The 17,707-nt window shown below is 51.5% G+C and overlaps 2 protein-coding genes and 1 long non-coding RNA gene across 3 annotated transcripts; all 3 read left to right on the top strand.

The window, feature by feature from the left end:
• The first annotated feature begins 212 nt into the window (after window positions 1-212).
• LOC136503886 (glucan endo-1,3-beta-glucosidase 3-like) lies at window positions 213-4,205 on the top strand. Its single transcript, XM_066498817.1, has 3 exons — window positions 213-515; window positions 2,345-3,601; window positions 3,708-4,205. Exons 1-3 carry the CDS (start codon window positions 449-451, stop codon window positions 3,887-3,889), a joined length of 1,506 nt encoding a protein of 501 aa, XP_066354914.1. The 5' UTR covers window positions 213-448; the 3' UTR covers window positions 3,890-4,205.
• Window positions 4,206-5,876: 1,671 nt separating this feature from the next.
• LOC136503879 (uncharacterized) lies at window positions 5,877-7,234 on the top strand. Its single transcript, XR_010770761.1, has 3 exons — window positions 5,877-5,998; window positions 6,146-6,278; window positions 6,397-7,234. It is a non-coding gene; the product is annotated as an uncharacterized lncRNA (long non-coding RNA).
• A 6,331-nt stretch (window positions 7,235-13,565) lies between these two features.
• Window positions 13,566-14,129, top strand: LOC136467674 (uncharacterized). The gene has a single exon (XM_066466442.1). It carries the CDS (start codon window positions 13,566-13,568, stop codon window positions 14,127-14,129), a length of 564 nt encoding a protein of 187 aa, XP_066322539.1.
• Window positions 14,130-17,707: the final 3,578 nt, after the last annotated feature.

Raw genomic sequence — 17,707 nt, 5'->3', positions numbered from 1 at the left:
TAAGCGCGCTGCTTCCGAAGAGGGAGCCTTTTCACTGACATGTGGACCAAACATAAATCGGGCCTACCCGTCAGTGGCGTGTACGATGCCGGAGGTCACCCAGCAGCTTCGCCCACCGATGGGCTCGTCCTCCCATTGGGCCCCGCCTTGCTTTTGTATAAAAGACCCTCCTTTTCTGTATTCTCACATTTATAACCCCAAGTTGCCTTCACACCTCTGCCTCTGCCTGCCTCCACTGCATCCCTTCCTTCCCGTCTCTTCTTCCCCCTTCTTCCACTTCTTGGCCTGCTCTCTTGGCATCCTGCTCGAACGAATGCTGGATCAGGCAGATTGGAGGTTGCAGCAAAGGCGGTAGGTGCTTTTCTTCTTGCCCGTTGGGAGAGGGACAGGGGAACCCAACAGAGAGGCTGCAAGTTCCCCAGGGCCGGGCTTCTCTTGCGGCGGCAACATGAGGAAGCTGTTCTTCGTCTCCTTCGTCTTCCTGATGGCCGCTGCAGCAGTTCACGGTGAAGATGGTAAGATTCCTCCTGCTCTTTGTTTCGATCCGTTACGCAGCTCTGGATGTGTTTGTCCTGTGCCTCCATCTTACTCTTCTTTGGTTCCGGATGCATGGATCGATCTCCATGTTTTTGTTCACTGCGTCGCTTCTCTGCTACAGATTGTATTGTGTAAGCTTGTTTCTCGTTGCAACCTTGGAGCATCCACAGTGCGATTGACAGCAGTGGCGGCATCCCTTTCCGTTGCGACTAGGTTTGTCGTCTTGTGGTCTTGCCTATATTAGTTCTACCATTAGCTGTGTTCTCAATAGATTGGCAGAAATTAATTTAATACAATAAACACCTAAGGTAATGTTAAAAAGGAGTTTGTTCAGATACTAGAACAGCCAGTGCTTGGATTTGACTGGACATCCTGCTGCCCCCCTGGGATTCCTTCCTTCTCCGTTCTCGTCCGTCGCCCCCAAGTCCCATCACGTGCTCCAGTTTTTTATATGGGGGTTATGCGTGTTGGTAGGAACATCCACTGTCATTATCGTAGTATTAATCAGACTGTCATTATGCGTGCAGCCAAGGGAAGGAATACTGCTAGTAGTGTAGTATTACATAAACACTTGCCAACTTGGTCTATCAACGGCCAAACTTATTGAACGGGTAGAAACAGCAGCTCTCGTATTAACCCAGCTTTCCGTTGGAAAAGTTTGCAACAGCGTAGCATGAATCTCTGATCGCTTTGTGCGTAAGTTTAGCCTGAAGAGGGCTGCCTCCGAGTTTGTACATCTTTAGTACTAGCATCAGCCTTTCTGGGGCCTACCTGTCTGCCCTGCTAGTGCAGTAGTAGTGCTGCATCTTTTCTGCGTGGTGCGGTGGTGCCACTAATCTCTGTGCCAGGCAAATGCCATGGGCTGTCAGTCAAGGATTGTGCAAAGTTCGTCAGTGACTCAGGCCGTTCTCGGTCCTCCTAGTGAGAGTAATCACTGGCAGTCGCTGCTTTGACCGCCACTGGAGCGTGGTTGGATTCGGTGTTCATCATGAGGTGGGCTGGGTCCTAATGACTAGTACTCCTATGTAATTAGCGTCACGGATCGCCTGTTGATTGCTCTGCGCCCTTCCAGTCCTCCAGTGCCGCTGCTTGCAGTGCCGCGCAGTGTGTCGTTTGACTGCTGGGTTGAACAGAGTCGTCACTTCTGGGTTCTGGCTGGTGCCGGCCGCGCTGTAATTAAAACAAGTCACGTCGTTCGCGGATGCGGCACAGCTGCTCGCTTGCCTTGACCGTGCAACTGCAGGCGTGCAGCAGCAGCCTGCATCACTGATGCACTGTGGCCACTGGCCACTGCACGATGCCCAGGATTTTCCTGTTTCCAACGTCTTTCCCCGTACCAAGTTGGCCTGTGTGTGCTTTACAGCTAGCTTTGTGTCCTCTCCCATATCTCGATTTCCTTTTGTTTGTTTTTTTCGCTAGGAAAACGCATAATATCATGCATTTGGTCCTTTCTTGTTTTCTACTGTAGAGTGTACGATCATTTTTTAAAATTCTTTGTTCCACACAGACACAGCTTTGCTCGAAAGAATGTGTTTTTCTATCTGGATTCCTGCCTTACAACTCACTTCCAGTCTTTCATCAATCAAATCACAGGAAAAAAAATAATCTACTCACTTCGTTTAGAAAAAAAACGTGTAAAGTTCAAAGCTCGAATTGCGTTTTTTTTAAGTTTTGGCGTTTTGCAATAGGAAAACTGTGATACTCTTGTTACCGTGGTTAGATTTCTATCACTCCTTACTTTCATTATCAACAAAGATTTCTAACACTTTGGTTTCTCTGTTTTTTTTGTTGTTGTCATTGCTTGCAGGTGCGTACATCGGCGTGAACATTGGCACGGCCATGTCGTCGGTCCCGGCACCGACGCAGATCACCACGCTGCTCCGCTCGCAGAACATCCGCCACGTCCGCCTCTACGACGCCGACCCGGCGATGCTGGCGGCGCTGTCCAACACCGGCATCCGCGTCATCGTGTCCGTGCCTAACGAGCAGCTGCTGGCCATCGGCAACTCCAATGCGACGGCGGCCAACTGGGTGGCGCGCAACGTGGCCGCGCACTTCCCCGCCGTGAACATCACTGCCATCGCCGTGGGCTCCGAGGTTCTGTCCGCGCAGCCTAACGCGGCGCCGCTGCTCATGCCGGCCATGCGCTACCTCCAGAACGCGCTGGTGGCCGCGGCGCTGGACCGGTACATCAAGATCTCGACGCCGCACTCGTCGTCCATCATCCTCGACTCCTTCCCGCCGTCGCAGGCCTTCTTCAACCGGTCGCTGGACAGCGTGCTAGTGCCGATGCTCAAGTTCCTGCAGTCCACGGGGTCGCCGCTCATGCTCAACGTGTACCCGTACTACGACTACATGCGCTCCAACGGCGTCATCCCGCTGGACTACGCGCTGTTCCGGCCACTGCCGCCCAACAAGGAGGCCGTGGACACAAACACCCTGCTGCACTACACCAACGTGTTCGACGCGGTGGTGGACGCCGCCTACTTCGCCATGGCGTACGTCAACGTCACCAACGTTCCGGTGATGGTGACGGAGACCGGGTGGCCGCACAAGGGCGACCCGTCTTCGGAGCCCGACGCCACCTCCGACAACGCCGACACGTACAACAGCAACCTCATCCGGCACGTGATGAACAGCACCGGCACGCCCAAGCACCCCGGGGTGGACGTGCCGACCTACATCTACGAGCTGTACGACGAGGACACCCGGCCAGGCTCCACGTCGGAGAAGTACTGGGGCCTGTTCGACATGAACGGCGTCCCGGCCTACACCCTGCACCTGACGGGCTCCGGCGTCCTGCTGGCCAACGACACGACGAACCAGACCTACTGCGTGGCGCGGGAGGGCGCGGACCCCAAGATGCTGCAGGCGGCGCTGGACTGGGCGTGCGGCCCCGGGAAGGTGGACTGCTCCATGCTGATGCAGGGCCAGCCGTGCTACGACCCGGACACCGTGGAGGCGCACGCCACCTATGCCTTCAACGCCTACTACCACGGCATGGGAATGGGCTCCGGGACGTGCTACTTCAGCGGCGTCGCGGTGGTCACCACGACCGACCCGAGTAAGAGAGATCATTCGAGAACCATGCTTTTTTCTCTTGCCATCTGCTTCTGCTGTTTTAGGTATGGTTTCACGCAGTGGCTGTGTGTCGGTGCTTCTTTCTTCAGGTCACGGATCTTGCGTTTATTCTGGGAAGAACGGGACGTCGTTGATGAACGGCACCTCGCAGGCGCCGTCGACGAACTCCACGGACGGAGGCTCCGGCGCGCCCCGGGCGTTCGGCGACGTCTCGTCACTCGCCCACATCGTGTCCACCGCGCTGCTCTTCAGCGTCCTCCTCCTGTTGTAGGCAGTGGCAGTAGTCAGTAGTAGCAGTAGTCTTTGCAGAGTTAGGCATTCGTGAGGGAGGGATGATTCTTTTTGCTGTCAAGCGGCAGGAACGGAGCCGGGATGTGCTTCTGTTCTGATGCTGTAACATCTGCTGGGTTTCTCTCGTCTGGTATTGGTATGGAATGGAACAGGAATTGGTTTGCTTCCCAGCAATTGCTCCGTTGCGCATTTGCTGGACTGCCGGTTGGTCGATTGTGATGAGCAAACAGGATGTTTGGGGTTCAGGTGGAGATTGTTGCAACACATTGTTTCGTATCTACTCCCAGAACAATCTGTTTTAGGCTGTGTGTCCCAACGCTAGGGTGCTTTTCATCGGAAAATACTGACCATTTATCACTAGCGACTTGTGTTGAAATCGGCGGGCTGCAGCAACGGTTAATCAGCATCGAAGTTCAGACCTAAGAGCATCTCCAACACTATCCTTAATCTCTTCCCTCCAACAACTTCTAATCTATTCTCTTAGGCTCCATTTATTTCGCTGAAAAAATAAACCGGAATAGCGAGAGAAAAATACTGTTTCGACTAAAAAAAATAGCTGAAAAACTAACAGGACCTTAATAGCACTTCAAAAACTCCGGCGCACAACTTTACGCGTACTCCCCGTCGCGCGTATCGCTGCTTGCGCTTTCTTTATTGTCTGGCGACCGTCGCTTTTTTGCCTTGAGTAATGGATGGTCTTGGGAGGAACCACGTGCAAGGCCTTGGGAGGAACCAAGGCCGGTGGACGGTCGTTGGAGCTGCATGCAGATTGATCTTGTTTAGTTGCCCTATATATCTTTTTCTCGTCCATATATTTTTGGAAAAAAAAATAAAAAACTAATCTCTAAGAGTGCTCCATATCACTTCTCCCTCATCTGTCACTCGACAAACCGGCCTCCATCGTGCCTAAAAATGCGCGCTCCATAGTCGCGCGTATCCTGGCAATTCACCACGCCGTCTCCTCGCCCCGACCATGGCAACAACGTTGGGCAGCGAACCGAACGCCGAGGATTGGCGCGACCCCATCCCCATCCGGTACCCGCTCCCGCTGTTGGGCAGCAGCGGCTTCTGTAGCGCGCCGTCGTGGTCGCTACCGCTCTCGTACTCGCCGCCGCCGCCGCCATTGCGCGCGCTGGCCTCCCGGACACCCGGCTCGCAGCGAGCTTTGATTTGTTTTTCTCCTCCGGATGGGGTTGGAGCTTGGAGGCAGTGGGAGAGGGAGAGGGGAGGAGGACGACGACGCGAGTGCCAGCACCCAGCAGACTAGGGATACTCACCTTGTCCCGTCGAATGGGGAGGTGGCCGCGGCGGCGGCTGGGAGTTGGCAGCGGCGGCAGGCAGGTCGCGCCGGATCACGATCCTGTTGAAGTCCCGCGAGAAAAAAAAGGGCCGAGCAAAAATCGAGGTGGGACCCGACATTGATTTTTGAAGCTATTTATTGAAAACTTTTGGAGATAATTTTTTTTTCTTCTAATACCTTCCAGGGAGTTGTAAAACTACGTAATTTGGGGAATAAAAAATAAAGTACTATTGGAGATGCTCTGGTTACAAAACTCAGTTTCATTCTTCTCCGTTTTGGGAACGGTTGGAGTTGCATCTTTTTTCTACCTCCTAATATGTTTTGGGAAGGTTGGAAAACCAGTTTTTAATGTATTTTTTGGGTACTCTTTAAGATGTTCTAACAAAGCACAGCACCAGCGACCAAAAAAAAGAAAAAAAAATTGGGTATAGGACTCCCGCACCTGACACTGTCACTTTGTGGGTGTCTAATCAGATGACCGACGCGTGGTGAGAGGAAAAAGATAAAGATAGAGGCTCGCAACTGAAGATCCATGTATCCCGGGTTCATTGATAGCCGCACGGTACCGCGTATTACGGTCCATTGGTATCCCAGACGACAACGGCCCTGCACAATCATTTCCTGGCCCACGGGGCCGGTATGGGTATAGCTGTAATTTGCCTTATCAGCCGTTCGCACGCCCTAACCAAGGCCCTATATAACGTTGCAAAGGCATCCCTCTCTTCCGTCCTGCGCGCCGCCGTCTTCATCACCCAGCAACAATCTCATCTGCTACGTATCCGTTCCTAGGTTTCCTTCTCGTTTATAGCTGTTTTTATTTTCCTCGAAAATCCAAAATTACTGTTTCTCGTCTCGTTGTCTGGTCGCAAGTTTGCTCACATATACTCGTTTCTACTATTGGTTTCCTTCGTGATGTTCTTTGCTTGGCACTCTTAGCGTTTTGAAAGATCCGAAGCCCTGGTCGCCGTTGTGCGGATCCTTGGCTTTGGTTTGCGAAGAGATGCGAGATCATACCTCTGGACCTCTGGACATGCGGCGTCTTTCTTCCTATAGATCCTCGCATTTTCTCGTAGGTCCAACAATTTGCTTCTCTTACATATGTGAATCATGAGATTTGTTCTTGGTTGTTTGCCTTTATTTTTGTTTGTTTCTTTCTTTTTCCTAATGAATTTGTTTGAATGAATCAGATTTACCACCTTGAATATGTGATGGCGAATCGATGGCTCGATGATGATTATTCTTGCTTTAACCACACCGAACCAAAGGCCGGAGGAAGGGTGCTTTCTTCATTCCCCTTTGCGTCATGCTCCCCTTTCTTGTCGGTTCTTCGTGAAATCTTTCTCTCCTGTTGAAGAATTCACTTCCTGTTTTCTTCCGCGAGAGGGCGAGGTAGAAGGATTCGGTAAGATTCGGGAGCGTGGCAAGGGGGAAAGCGGGAGGCCGCTTCCGATGGATCTTGGCTTGTGGAAAACCCTGGCCTTCCACTGAGAGCCTTTGTCCTGTATTCGCAATTGATATGATACCCCAACTTTTTAAGTATTTTTCATGAATTTACAAGGTAGTCTGCACATTTTGCTCGGCTAGATCGATCTCATATCTGGAAGAGGATACGGAACAAGCCAACAAGCAGGGTAGTACAACTGGAAAATGAACGAATGGCCTCAACCTTTGCATGATCAAGTAAACGAAATGAGCAGTTAAATTAATACAGACATATGTAAATGAATTTCAAAAATTGTATCTGGGATCTAATATAACAATAACAAAATCTATTAGAATGAAATAAGCGAGAGTTTTTTTTTGGCACGCCTGGATAAAGAAAATTGTATTAACATTTACGCGTTCAGGCCATGGCACACTTTGCACGGCGAATCAGTCTGCCATGCTATAGCCCATTTCGTGAAAAGTACTTGTTCAATCTTGCCCAGGCCCAATTAAGAAGTACTTGTTTAATCTGGGCTGTTTCTGCCCAGTCCCGACTAAGGGCAACTTCAACTCAACTCCTAGAGCCCTTATTATATTTTGAGAGTTTAAACTCATGAAAAAGCTCTCCAACCTCCCTCATCCTCTCTCCTATTTTTCATTTCTTTCTTCTCATAAAGTTGACAAGTGGGACCAATAAACAGGGCCCATGTCAATACAATGTAAAGTACAAAAAATTTAAAAGATTGGTAGGAGTGCGGTAAGAAGTAGGAGATGAAATATGGATGAGGAACTCTCATTTAAAGGAATAGAAGACAAAATTTGAGAGTTTGGTTTGAGTTGCCCTAAGAGGATGGATGTTGAGTTTTGCGATCCCTACTAAAGCCCATTTCTTGTTCAACCTGAGCTGTGTCTTGCTTCACAAATTAACAAGAGGCCTTTGTCAGCACGAGGACAGCTTATTACGCAGCTTCTGGTGGGGGAGTAAAGAGGGGAAGCGTCGCACGTACGCAGCTGCTAGGGCATGTTTGGCTGCCGCCCTCGCCTGGGCTTGCCTATCAGGCAAGCGATCGCAGCCCCAGACGATCGAAATCCAACGCCTGGGGTTGCTGCCTGGGAGGCAGCAACCCAGGCAGCAACCAAACATGCCCCTAGGGCGTGTTTGCTTTGTAACCTGGAAAAGTTGCTTGCGCCAGGCAAGGATCTCAGGCATTCATTTTCCTATGCCTGCGGGTGAGCGAGCTGCCTGGCCAGGCCTCCCCAGGCCAGTATACGTCGGAGCTGCCTGGGAGGCAGCAACCAAACATGCCCGTGTTTGCTTTGTAACCTGAAAAAGTTGCCTGCGCCAAGCAAGGATCTCAGGCGTTCATTTTCCTACGCCTACGGGTGAGCGAGCTGCCTGGCCAGGCCTCCCCAGGCCAGTATAGTAACCAAACAAGCCAGTGCGGGATTAAAGAGGGGAAGCGGCGCACGTGCTTGGTTGCTTGGAAAGATATGACTATGCCAAAGTACATCTGAACTTTGTACGAGCGACAGTGCTTCGGATGGCATAGGACCATTTCTTATGAAGGTCAGCTTGCTCTTTGCCTGTTTCTAACCATCAATCAATGATGTACTGCCGTGATGTTTCGACTATCGGCGAGTAGCACAGAAATGCTGCTCATCAGGACTGGAGTACGGGACTTGCTGACCGTGATGTGCAACTGCCAACCTCCAGCAATTAACCATTGTGATTGTGTTCCAGCCTTTTTCTCAGGCTGTCATGTCGCATCAGCATCACATACATTTAAGACCGTTAGCCAAGCTGGTTTGATTCTACCTGTCCTGCCGCGCGGTCCTCCCGGCGTACGCTAACGTTCGGTTCGATCCATGCTGCACTGCACTACTGGTGCCCGTGTGGACACGGAAGCGCAAAATCCTTTTGCATTCGAGGGAGCGAAGCAGGGTGTGATTGCCGGATGATGGTTGCATCATATATTATGTATAAGGGGACATAGGTTCAGGCTCCGTTCGGTTACAACGTTCCGCGTCGTTTCTAACCAGGAACGGTTCCGGCCTTGCAGAAATTACCGAAGAAACGATGAGGCCGGGAATCAAACCCCTATAATTGAATGAGGCCTAGGTGATACTGTGATTTAGAATAAAAAAAGATATTTCGTAAAATTGTATGAACAGGTGTAAAAGATGCTAATATTTCATTTGGTACGCTCTGTGAGTGAATATTACTTTGGTAGCATGTGACGCTACTCCTCATCCTGCATTGAGCAGGATAGCCCCACGAGCGATGCTGGAAACGGCTGCATGAGTGGAGCCTGCATGCATGATGCATGTATATCCTGGGCATCAAACATCCTTCTCTGATATATTTTACATGCACCGCATGCATGCTCGCCGCTAAAAATAGCTAGTTTATGGAATATTTTATATTCAATAAAAATAAAATAAGAGAAGAATAAATAAAGTAGCTCTACAAGGAGAGATAAGTTCACACACTTGCTACGATTTATGTGTCCATGTTTACATTTTCTATATTAACATGTTAAGTTATTCTTTTCTTATTTTTTTAAGTCCCCCACTCCCCCTAAGCTGTTGCGAGGCCTTCCGCCCGTGGCGCCTGACCTTTTTTTTTAAGAAAAAGAGTGAAACTATGGACCTCATCATCACCATCGTCCCACGACGTGCCGGACTACCTACCGGTCGCTCACGTCTTTCCATCGGCCAACGAGTCTTTGTTACTGTTACATTGATTAAGCGGGGACGACATGACGCGTGAATGCGTGATGAAGAAAAATATCCGGCGAAGAGAGCCGGGATAACACCGAAGAAGGCGCCTGGATGCGTAACGGAGAAACTCTTGATCCGATCCATCGGACACTCAACAGATATGTTCATAGTCATAGCGACATGTAACCAACTGTAATAACTATAAATAAAGTGGCGATTTCTTCATGCATACACTTATGAAGAGAAATGGTCAAAGGCGATGCACGCCGGGAAATGAGAGAGACGGGAGGGATCATACACACAGCACGTACAGATGGACGCTGTTCTTTTTGGCCGACTATAAAGCTACCAAGCCATATTATTTGCTGCCTATGGCTCCATCGTGCCATAAAGCGTGAAAGAAACAGTGTTACTCGACGGAAGTCACTGACTCACGAGCTAACAAAAATAAATAATATATTTGACAAGCGTGCACACTCTACTATCCTCAATAAATAAATGTGGTAACAAAAATGCCAGTCTGTATGAGAACAATATGATGAGTTGATGACTAATTACAAAAATGGGGTGACAGTCAGTGTCGGGGACCAATATTAGGGTATCCGAAGAGGAGGAGCTAATGACCATCGAACGTTGATTCATCCGCGCGATTAAGAGCACGACTACATCGTTTGCCGGGTCACTCCTCGTCCGTCCACCGAGACCATGGGCCCCGCCCCAAGCTGACTCCCGAGGGGTGGCTTCGCCTCGCCCAACATCTAAGGTCACACTCCGCCTCGCCTCGACCCCCGGGGGCTGGCTCCGCCTCGCCCGACGTCTGAGGGCAGACTCCGCCTCGCCCAATGTCCGGGGACTAGCTCCACCTCGCTCGACGTCTAAGGGCAGACCGACGTCCAAGGGCTGGCTCCGTCTCGCCCGACGTCTGCGCGCTGCTCCTTCATAACTACGCGCGCAGATAAGACAGGGCACTTAAGTCAACCGTAATACCGAGGACCATACCCTGCACGCCTGCAGAAAAATATCGTCAGGATATGACAAGAGGGGCGCTTTAAAGTCCTTCCGGACATGTCAGAGCCGGAACAGTGTTGTGGGCATCGACATTTGTCTTACAGTATTGTGGGCGCCACCATTTGTCCTCGGGCGCGGATCCTGATGGAAGAATACAACAACCACTACAGTCTAGGAGGAGACTCGCATCCTCTACAGTGACGGACGTGCGGTCAGTGCGCCATCTGCTCCGCGTAGGGTCGCGGATCAACACCCTGGTCCGTCGCGCTGCCCGCCGGGGCAGGATGGGACGTGACCACTTGCTGGTCAAGCCAGAGCATGGCATCATCAGTGGACAGACGCCCAGCATGGAGCTATCCCTGGCACCATCTGCCATGTCAGCAGGGCTCGCTCAGAGGAAAAGGAAGACCTAGCACCTTCGAAGGACCTTCTTTGCCTCTGGTTTTTCTTCTTTCTCCCATCTACAATCTCTGCTTCCCCTTGGTCTATAAAAGGAAAGGCAGGGCACCCCACTAAGGGGACGGATCAATAGAACACACCACGCATCACATACCACACAACTGAGCAGCAACCAAGCTCTCAATGCCCTTTCAACATTTTTATCAGAGACTTGGGACTTATCCCTCTCTCGTCCGTTTTAACCCCTACTACGAACCTTTCAGTGCAAATAACACGAGCAGCAGCTATGAACTGGACGTATGAACATTCTGCCCGAACCACTATAAACCTTGTGTCTTTTTAGCACACCATCTGGGCTAGATGCACAAATAAATAAATTTACTCGTTGGTGTTTACTCGAAACACCGACAGTTGATGCGCCAGGTAGGGGACCTTTGCGAGTTCCGACATTAACATTAGGCCACCGATGGCTAGCCATAATATCAGCTAGGTCCCGGGCGCACACATGCGCTTCAGGGACCTAGACTTCATCGTCACGATGGGAGGAGAGTTGGCATTGGCTCACGCCGCCATCCAACCTCTCCCTTCCATAGGCCTCGACTTCGGGAGGCTTGAGCACCAGCTCGGTGTCTCTCTAGGACCCCAGCTGTCCAGGGAGGACCCGCGCCGCCTCGCCTTCTCTGGCACCAATGTCATGGCATGGCTTGCCGAAGGGGAACCTCTCTCTCTAGAACACCTCATACGGAGCGCCCCGACAATGCTTCCGTTTGATCTCCACAATGCCGCGACGACCGTTAGCCACCTTGTGGCACAAAACATGGTCCCACCTCCCACGAACGATGAATTCATGGGGGTGATCGAATACATCGCGGAATCTTTCCACGACCTCCTGGTAGAGGAGCCAGAGTCGCTCTTTGGCTCTGACTCTAGCAGGGGAAGACATCATCCCTCCCGTAAATGTTTTATGATGGATGTCCCCGAGGGACACGCCAAAAGCATTCGCAAGGAGGAGGCTACCCCGGTCAACAACCTCGGTGAAGAGGCTAAGGGAGAGACAGCGGCCCCACCTCGTATGCGGGTGGAGCAGCTAAAAGCCCGACACCAAGAGATAGAGGAAGCATGGCTCTAGCTCGAGCAGAAATACGCAGAGCTCGATTGAGAAATTGAGCGCCACAAAGACGGCGGGCGCGCACGCGCCATGGCCCGCGATGTGAACCAAAGGATCATCGTTGATGATGAAGCCCTTCCTCGCTTTGCCTAGGCAAGCCAGAACATCACCGCTATGGCAGCCTTGCTCCATGGTCTTCTAGAGACCATGACGCCCGAGGATCATCGGGCCCACCATGAGATTCATACGCTGCTCGAGCTTGCGGCAACGTGGTAGGCCAAAAGCTCGTTGTCTCGGTGACACGTACTCGATGCCAGCCAGCGCACACCCTCAGAGCACCCCAGCAAGGACACGTCGGTCCACTAGGAGCCACAAGTAAGCAGGCAGCGCACCACGGTCTCGGTGCATCAGCGTCGTGGCCACAACCATGACGCACGCAACACTCTCGACACCCGCAGATGTGCCTACGATGACCCGAGAAAGGGAGCCATTCGGGGCTACCACCCTCGCCGTGGTGAATGCTGGGATAGCAGCGAGGACCGAAGCCCGAGCCCCAGCCTCCCGGGGCCTCAGTCCTTCGGCCGACACATCCTCAACACTGCCTTCCCGCCAAGTTACCGAGCACCAACCAATATCCTAAAGTACTCTTGGGAAACAAACTTCGAACTATGGCTTGAAGACTATTGGCTTGCCTGCTAAGCTGGTGGTGCGAATAATGACAATTTCATTATCTGCAACCTTCCACTGTTCTTGGCCAATTCGGCACGAGCGTGGTTGGAACACCTACCGTCCAATAGAATCCAGAGTTGGGCGGACCTAAAGGAGATCTTTGTGGGGAACTTCTAGGGCACATACAAGTGCCCTGGCAACCCATGGAACCTCAAGAACTACCGATAGAAGGCCAATGAAACCCTCCGTGGGTACATCCGATGCTTCTCTCGATAGTGCAACGAGCTACCTAACGTCGCCGACGCTGACATTATAGGAGCTTTCCTATCCGGGACCACCTACGAGTCTCTAGTTCATAAGCTGGGATGTAAGGGCTTGTGAACCACCAAGGAACTCCTGGACATCGCCACCAGCCACGCCTCTAGAGAAGAAGCGGTCAGAGCGATCTTCGATCGTCTTAATGGCAAGACAAGGCGGGACGAGGACGCCGATGAAGACGCCTCCAATCGTTCTGCCAAAATAAAGAACAAGAAGCAATGGAGCGAGGGCTCGCTCGTGGTCACCGCTGACCGCAAGGGTGGTCGGAAGCTCATGGAGGGCACTCCAAACCATTTTGAAAAACTACTCGAGGGGCCATGCCCGAACCATGCCTTCCCAGTCAAGCATCTGTACAAGGACTACAGCCTCATGAGGTGGTTCTTATCCAAAGGCCCCAACAAAGGAGAGTATGGGAAGGACCCTGACCCCATCACGGATGACACCAAAGGGAAGGACGGTGGCTTTCCAACATCAGATGGCCGCCTCATGATCTTTGGAGGATCGATGGCCTATGACTCCAAACTCCGTCAGAAGGTCATGCGCTGCGAGGTGTATACGACTGAACTGGCCACACCTACCTTCCTCCGGTAGTCAGAGTCCGTCATAACCTTCGATCGAACCGAACACCCGAAGAGCGTCCCGCATCCACGGAGATACCCACTCGTGGTTGACTCGATCATTGACACACAGCGGCTCACCAAAGTACTGATGGATGAGGGCAGCGGCCTCAACATCATGTATGCCAAGACGTTTGACGAAATGGGCATCGATCGGACACGCATCCACCTAACCAGAGCACCTTTCCACAATGTCATGCCCGAAAAGCAGGCCGTGCCACTTGGGCAGATCGATCTGCTCGTTACCTTCGGAGATCAGTCTAATAATAGGACGAAAATCCTCACCTTCGAGGTGGTTGAGTTTCTTCGAACCTACCATGCCATCCTAGGACATCCATGCTACGTGAAGTTCATGGCCATCCCAAACTATACCTACCTCAAACTAAAGATACCAGGCCCCAGCGGGGTCATCACAGTTGGCACCTCCTTCCAGCGCGCCTATGAATGCAAGGTCGAGTGCTACGATCATGCTGCGACAATCGTCACCTCAGGAGCGCTCGCCGCCATCAAGAAGGAGGTCACTGAAGAAACGCCTGACCCTAAGAAGTCAATCGAGTCTTTCGAGCCTACGGAGGGCTCTAAAGAGGTCTTCATAGATCCTGACAGCCCCGATGGCAAGGTGGTGCGCATTGGCATCATGCTTTCCTCTAAATAGGGAAGCGCGCTCATTGACTTCCTCAGCGCCAACAAAGACATCATTGCGTGGAAACCCTCAGATATGCCATGCATCTCGAGGGAGGTCATCGAGCATGCCTTGAAGAACCATCTAGGCTCCAAGCCAGCGAAACAGTGCCTACGTCGCTTCAACGAGGGGAAATGTAGGACCATTGGCAGGGAAATCGCAAAGCTTCTAGCAACTGGATTAATTAAGGAAGTGTACCACCCAGAGTGGTTAGCCAATCCCATTCTTGTGCGAAAGAAAAGTGGGAAATAGAGGATGTGTGTTGACTACACAGGTCTCAACAAAGCATGCCCAAAGGATCCATTTCCTTTGCCGCGCATAGACCAAATAGTTGACTCCACGTTAGGGTGCGAAACCCTCTACTTCCTTGATGCGTACTCCAGGTACCATCAAATCACAATGAAAGAGTCCGACCGGCCCACGACATCTTTCATCACCCCCTTCAGATCATTCTGCTATGTCACAATGCCGTTCGGTCTAAAAAACGTTGGAGCCATGTATCAGCATTGTATGCTCAAGTGTTTCGGTGACCTCATCGGGCGAATCGTGAGGCCTACGTTGACGACATCGTGGTCAAATCCAAATAGGCTGACCACGTCGTAGCTGATCTTGAGTAGACCTTTGTAAAACTTTGAGCAAACGACATCAAACTCAATCCTGAGAAGTGCGTCTTCAGGGTCCCAAGGGGCATGCTGCTTGGTTTCATCGTCTCTAAGCATGGCATCGAAGCCAACCCGAAGAAGATCTCAGCTATCACAAGGATGGGCCTGCTTCAGAATATAAAGGGGGTGCAGCGAGTTATAGGGTGCCTCATCGCGCTCAGCCGCTTCATCTCATGCCTCAGCGAATGAGGCCTTCCCCTTTATCGACTTCTGAAGAAGGCCGATCACTTCGAATAGACATCCAAGGCCTAGGAAGCACTTGACATGGTTAAGCAGCTTCCGATGAAGGCCCTAATCCTAGTTCCTCCTACCAAGGGAGAACCTCTTCTACTCTACATCATGGCCATCACGCAAGTGGTCAGTGCCATCCTAGTAGTGGAGAGGGAAGAAGAGGGGCACGTCCTCAAAGTACAGCGCCTTGTGTACTTCATCAGCGAGGTCCTATCTGACTCAAAGACCCGCTACCCCCAAATCTAGAAGCTTTTGTACGCTGTCCTCGTCATTAGGAGGAAGCTATGCCACTACTTCGAGTCACATCTAGTGATGGTCGTGATGTCCTTCCCCCTCGGTGAGGTCGTCCAAAACTAGGATGCCATGAGAAGAACCATGAAATGGGTGCTCGAGCTAATGAGTCAGGGCATTGCGTATGCCTCTCGGATAGCCATCAAGTTGCAGGTGTTAGTTGATTTTGTTGTGGAATGGATCGAGGTCCAAATGCCACCAGCAATCATCAATCAAGAGTACTGGATGATGTACTTCGACGGATCACTGATGAAGAAGGGCGCCAGTGCAGGGCTGGTCTTCGTGTCACCCCTCGGGATACGCATGAGGTACATGGTCTGTCTCCATTTCCCCTCCTCCAACAATGTGGCCAAATATGAGGTGCTCATCAATGGCCTACGCATTACCATCGAGCTAGGCGTCCGACGCCTCAACGTTCGAGGAGATTCCCAGCTGGTCGTCGACCAGATCATGAAGGAGTCAAACTACCACAACGCCAAGATGGCTACGTACTACCGAGAAGTCCACCGGTTAGAGGACAAGTTCGATGGCCTCAAACTCAATCACATTTCAAGGCACCTCAACGAGGCGGTCGACGTGCTTGCAAAAGCAGCATCTAGCCGAGAGCCGGTGCCAACGGGCGTCTTTACCAGTGACCAACACAAGCCCTTGGTTCGCTACAAGGGGTTAGGACAAGGCGGTGATAGTACATCTAATCCTAGCCCAGGGGCTGACCAACCGTCGGCTACATCCGACCCTGAAGTCATGGAGCTCGAAGAAGACCCAGCAACAGAGCCCGATCCTCTGGTTGACTGGAGGATGCTCTACCTCAACTACCTCCTCCATGACACACTACTGACGGATAGGATGGAGGCTTGATGGCTTGCACATTATGCCAAGTCCTTTGTTCTTGTGGAGGGTGAACTCTATAAGCGAAGCCACATCAGGATCCTACAGCGCTGCATCCCCTTCGAACAGGGGAAGCGTTTGCTGAGCGATATCCACAGTGGGGTCTGCGGTCACCATGCCACACCTAGAACCCTGGTCAGAAATGTGTTCCAACAGGGCTTCTATTGGCCTACCATGGTAGCCGATACTGAGTAAATCATATGCACCTGTGAAGGGTTCTAATGCTACGCTCGGCAGACTCACCTACCGGCCCAAGCACTCTAGACGATCCCCATCACCTGGTCATTCATAGTCTGGGGACTTGATCTAATTGGACCACTCAAAAAGGCACCCGGGGGCTACACCCACTTGCTTGTCACCATAGACAAGTTTACAAAGTGGATAGAAGCTCGACCGATTTCCATGATCAAATCCAAGCAGGCCATACTGTTCTTCCGTGACATCATCCATCGCTTCGGAGTCCTAAACTCCATCATCATGGACAATGACATGCAGTTCACTAGGAAGAAATTCCTCCAATTTTGCGATGAACAGCACATCCGCATTGACTAGGCCTCCGTAGCGCACCCTCGGATGAACAGGTAGGTAGAACATGCAAACGACATGGTCCTACAGGGCCTCAAGCCTAGGATCTTCAACCAGTTGAACAAATTCAGTGCACGCTGGGTCGCTGAACTTCCTTCAGTACTCTAGAGCCTAAGGACAACCCCTAGTCGAGCCACTAGCTACAAGCCCTTCTTCATGGTCTACGGTTCTGAGGCCGTCCTCCCAACTGACCTCAACTATGGAGCATAAAGGATCAGGGCATACGACGAACAGGGAGCCGAGGCATCCCACGAGGACGCCATGGACTAGCTAGATGAAGCTCGTGACATCACCCTTCTCCACTCGGCCAAATACCAGCAGGTGTTGCGATGGTACCACAGCCGACGCGTGCAGGGTCGGGTCTTCAATGACGGGGACCTAGTCCTCCGCCTCGTCTAGAGCAATAAGGATTGCCACAAGCTCTCCCCACCATGGGAGGGACCATACGTCATCATGGAGGTACTTCGGCCAGGCGCCTACAAGCTAAAAACCATCAACGACTAGGTCTTCACCAATGTCTGGAACATCGAGCAGCTACGTCGCTTTTGCCCCTAATAAATGCACACTTTTTACTTATCAGTTTTGTTATCAAAACTCCCTGATCCTTCGTGACATCCGATCCCAGCAAACACCAGGGGGTCGGGCCTCACTCGGGGGCTGATATAAGTACATTTATCCTGCAAAAATTCTCTATGTCTACCCTCTTTATGTTAAGTCCTAGGAGCTGGGTTTTCGGGAACAAGCTCTGAGTAAAACTGGGTGGACTGCGAGAAACCTACACCCTAGTGGCTATGGCACCTTTGCTCACCAGCGTGATCAGAGCTAGCTCACCCGCACTTTGAGCTTTTATGACCTTAACTATGAGAAGGATCGGAATGCACTAAACCTCTTTTA

This window comes from Miscanthus floridulus, chromosome 1, assembly GCF_019320115.1.
Source record: "Miscanthus floridulus cultivar M001 chromosome 1, ASM1932011v1, whole genome shotgun sequence".
Taxonomy (NCBI): domain Eukaryota; kingdom Viridiplantae; phylum Streptophyta; class Magnoliopsida; order Poales; family Poaceae; genus Miscanthus; species Miscanthus floridulus.
Note: the sequence above shows the minus strand (reverse complement) of the source record. Positions and strands in the feature narration are given on the sequence as shown.

Excerpts from the sequence above, each read along its gene's own strand:
- LOC136467674 (XM_066466442.1), top strand. The coding sequence starts at position 13,566 with ATGGATGAGGGCAGCGGCCTCAACATCATGTATGCCAAGACGTTTGAC.
- LOC136503886 (XM_066498817.1), top strand. The coding sequence starts at position 449 with ATGAGGAAGCTGTTCTTCGTCTCCTTCGTCTTCCTGATGGCCGCTGCA. Across the intron at positions 516-2,344 it reads AGCAGTTCACGGTGAAGATG|GTGCGTACATCGGCGTGAAC; the intron begins GTAAGATTCCTC and ends CATTGCTTGCAG. Across the intron at positions 3,602-3,707 it reads GGTCACCACGACCGACCCGA|GTCACGGATCTTGCGTTTAT; the intron begins GTAAGAGAGATC and ends TTCTTTCTTCAG.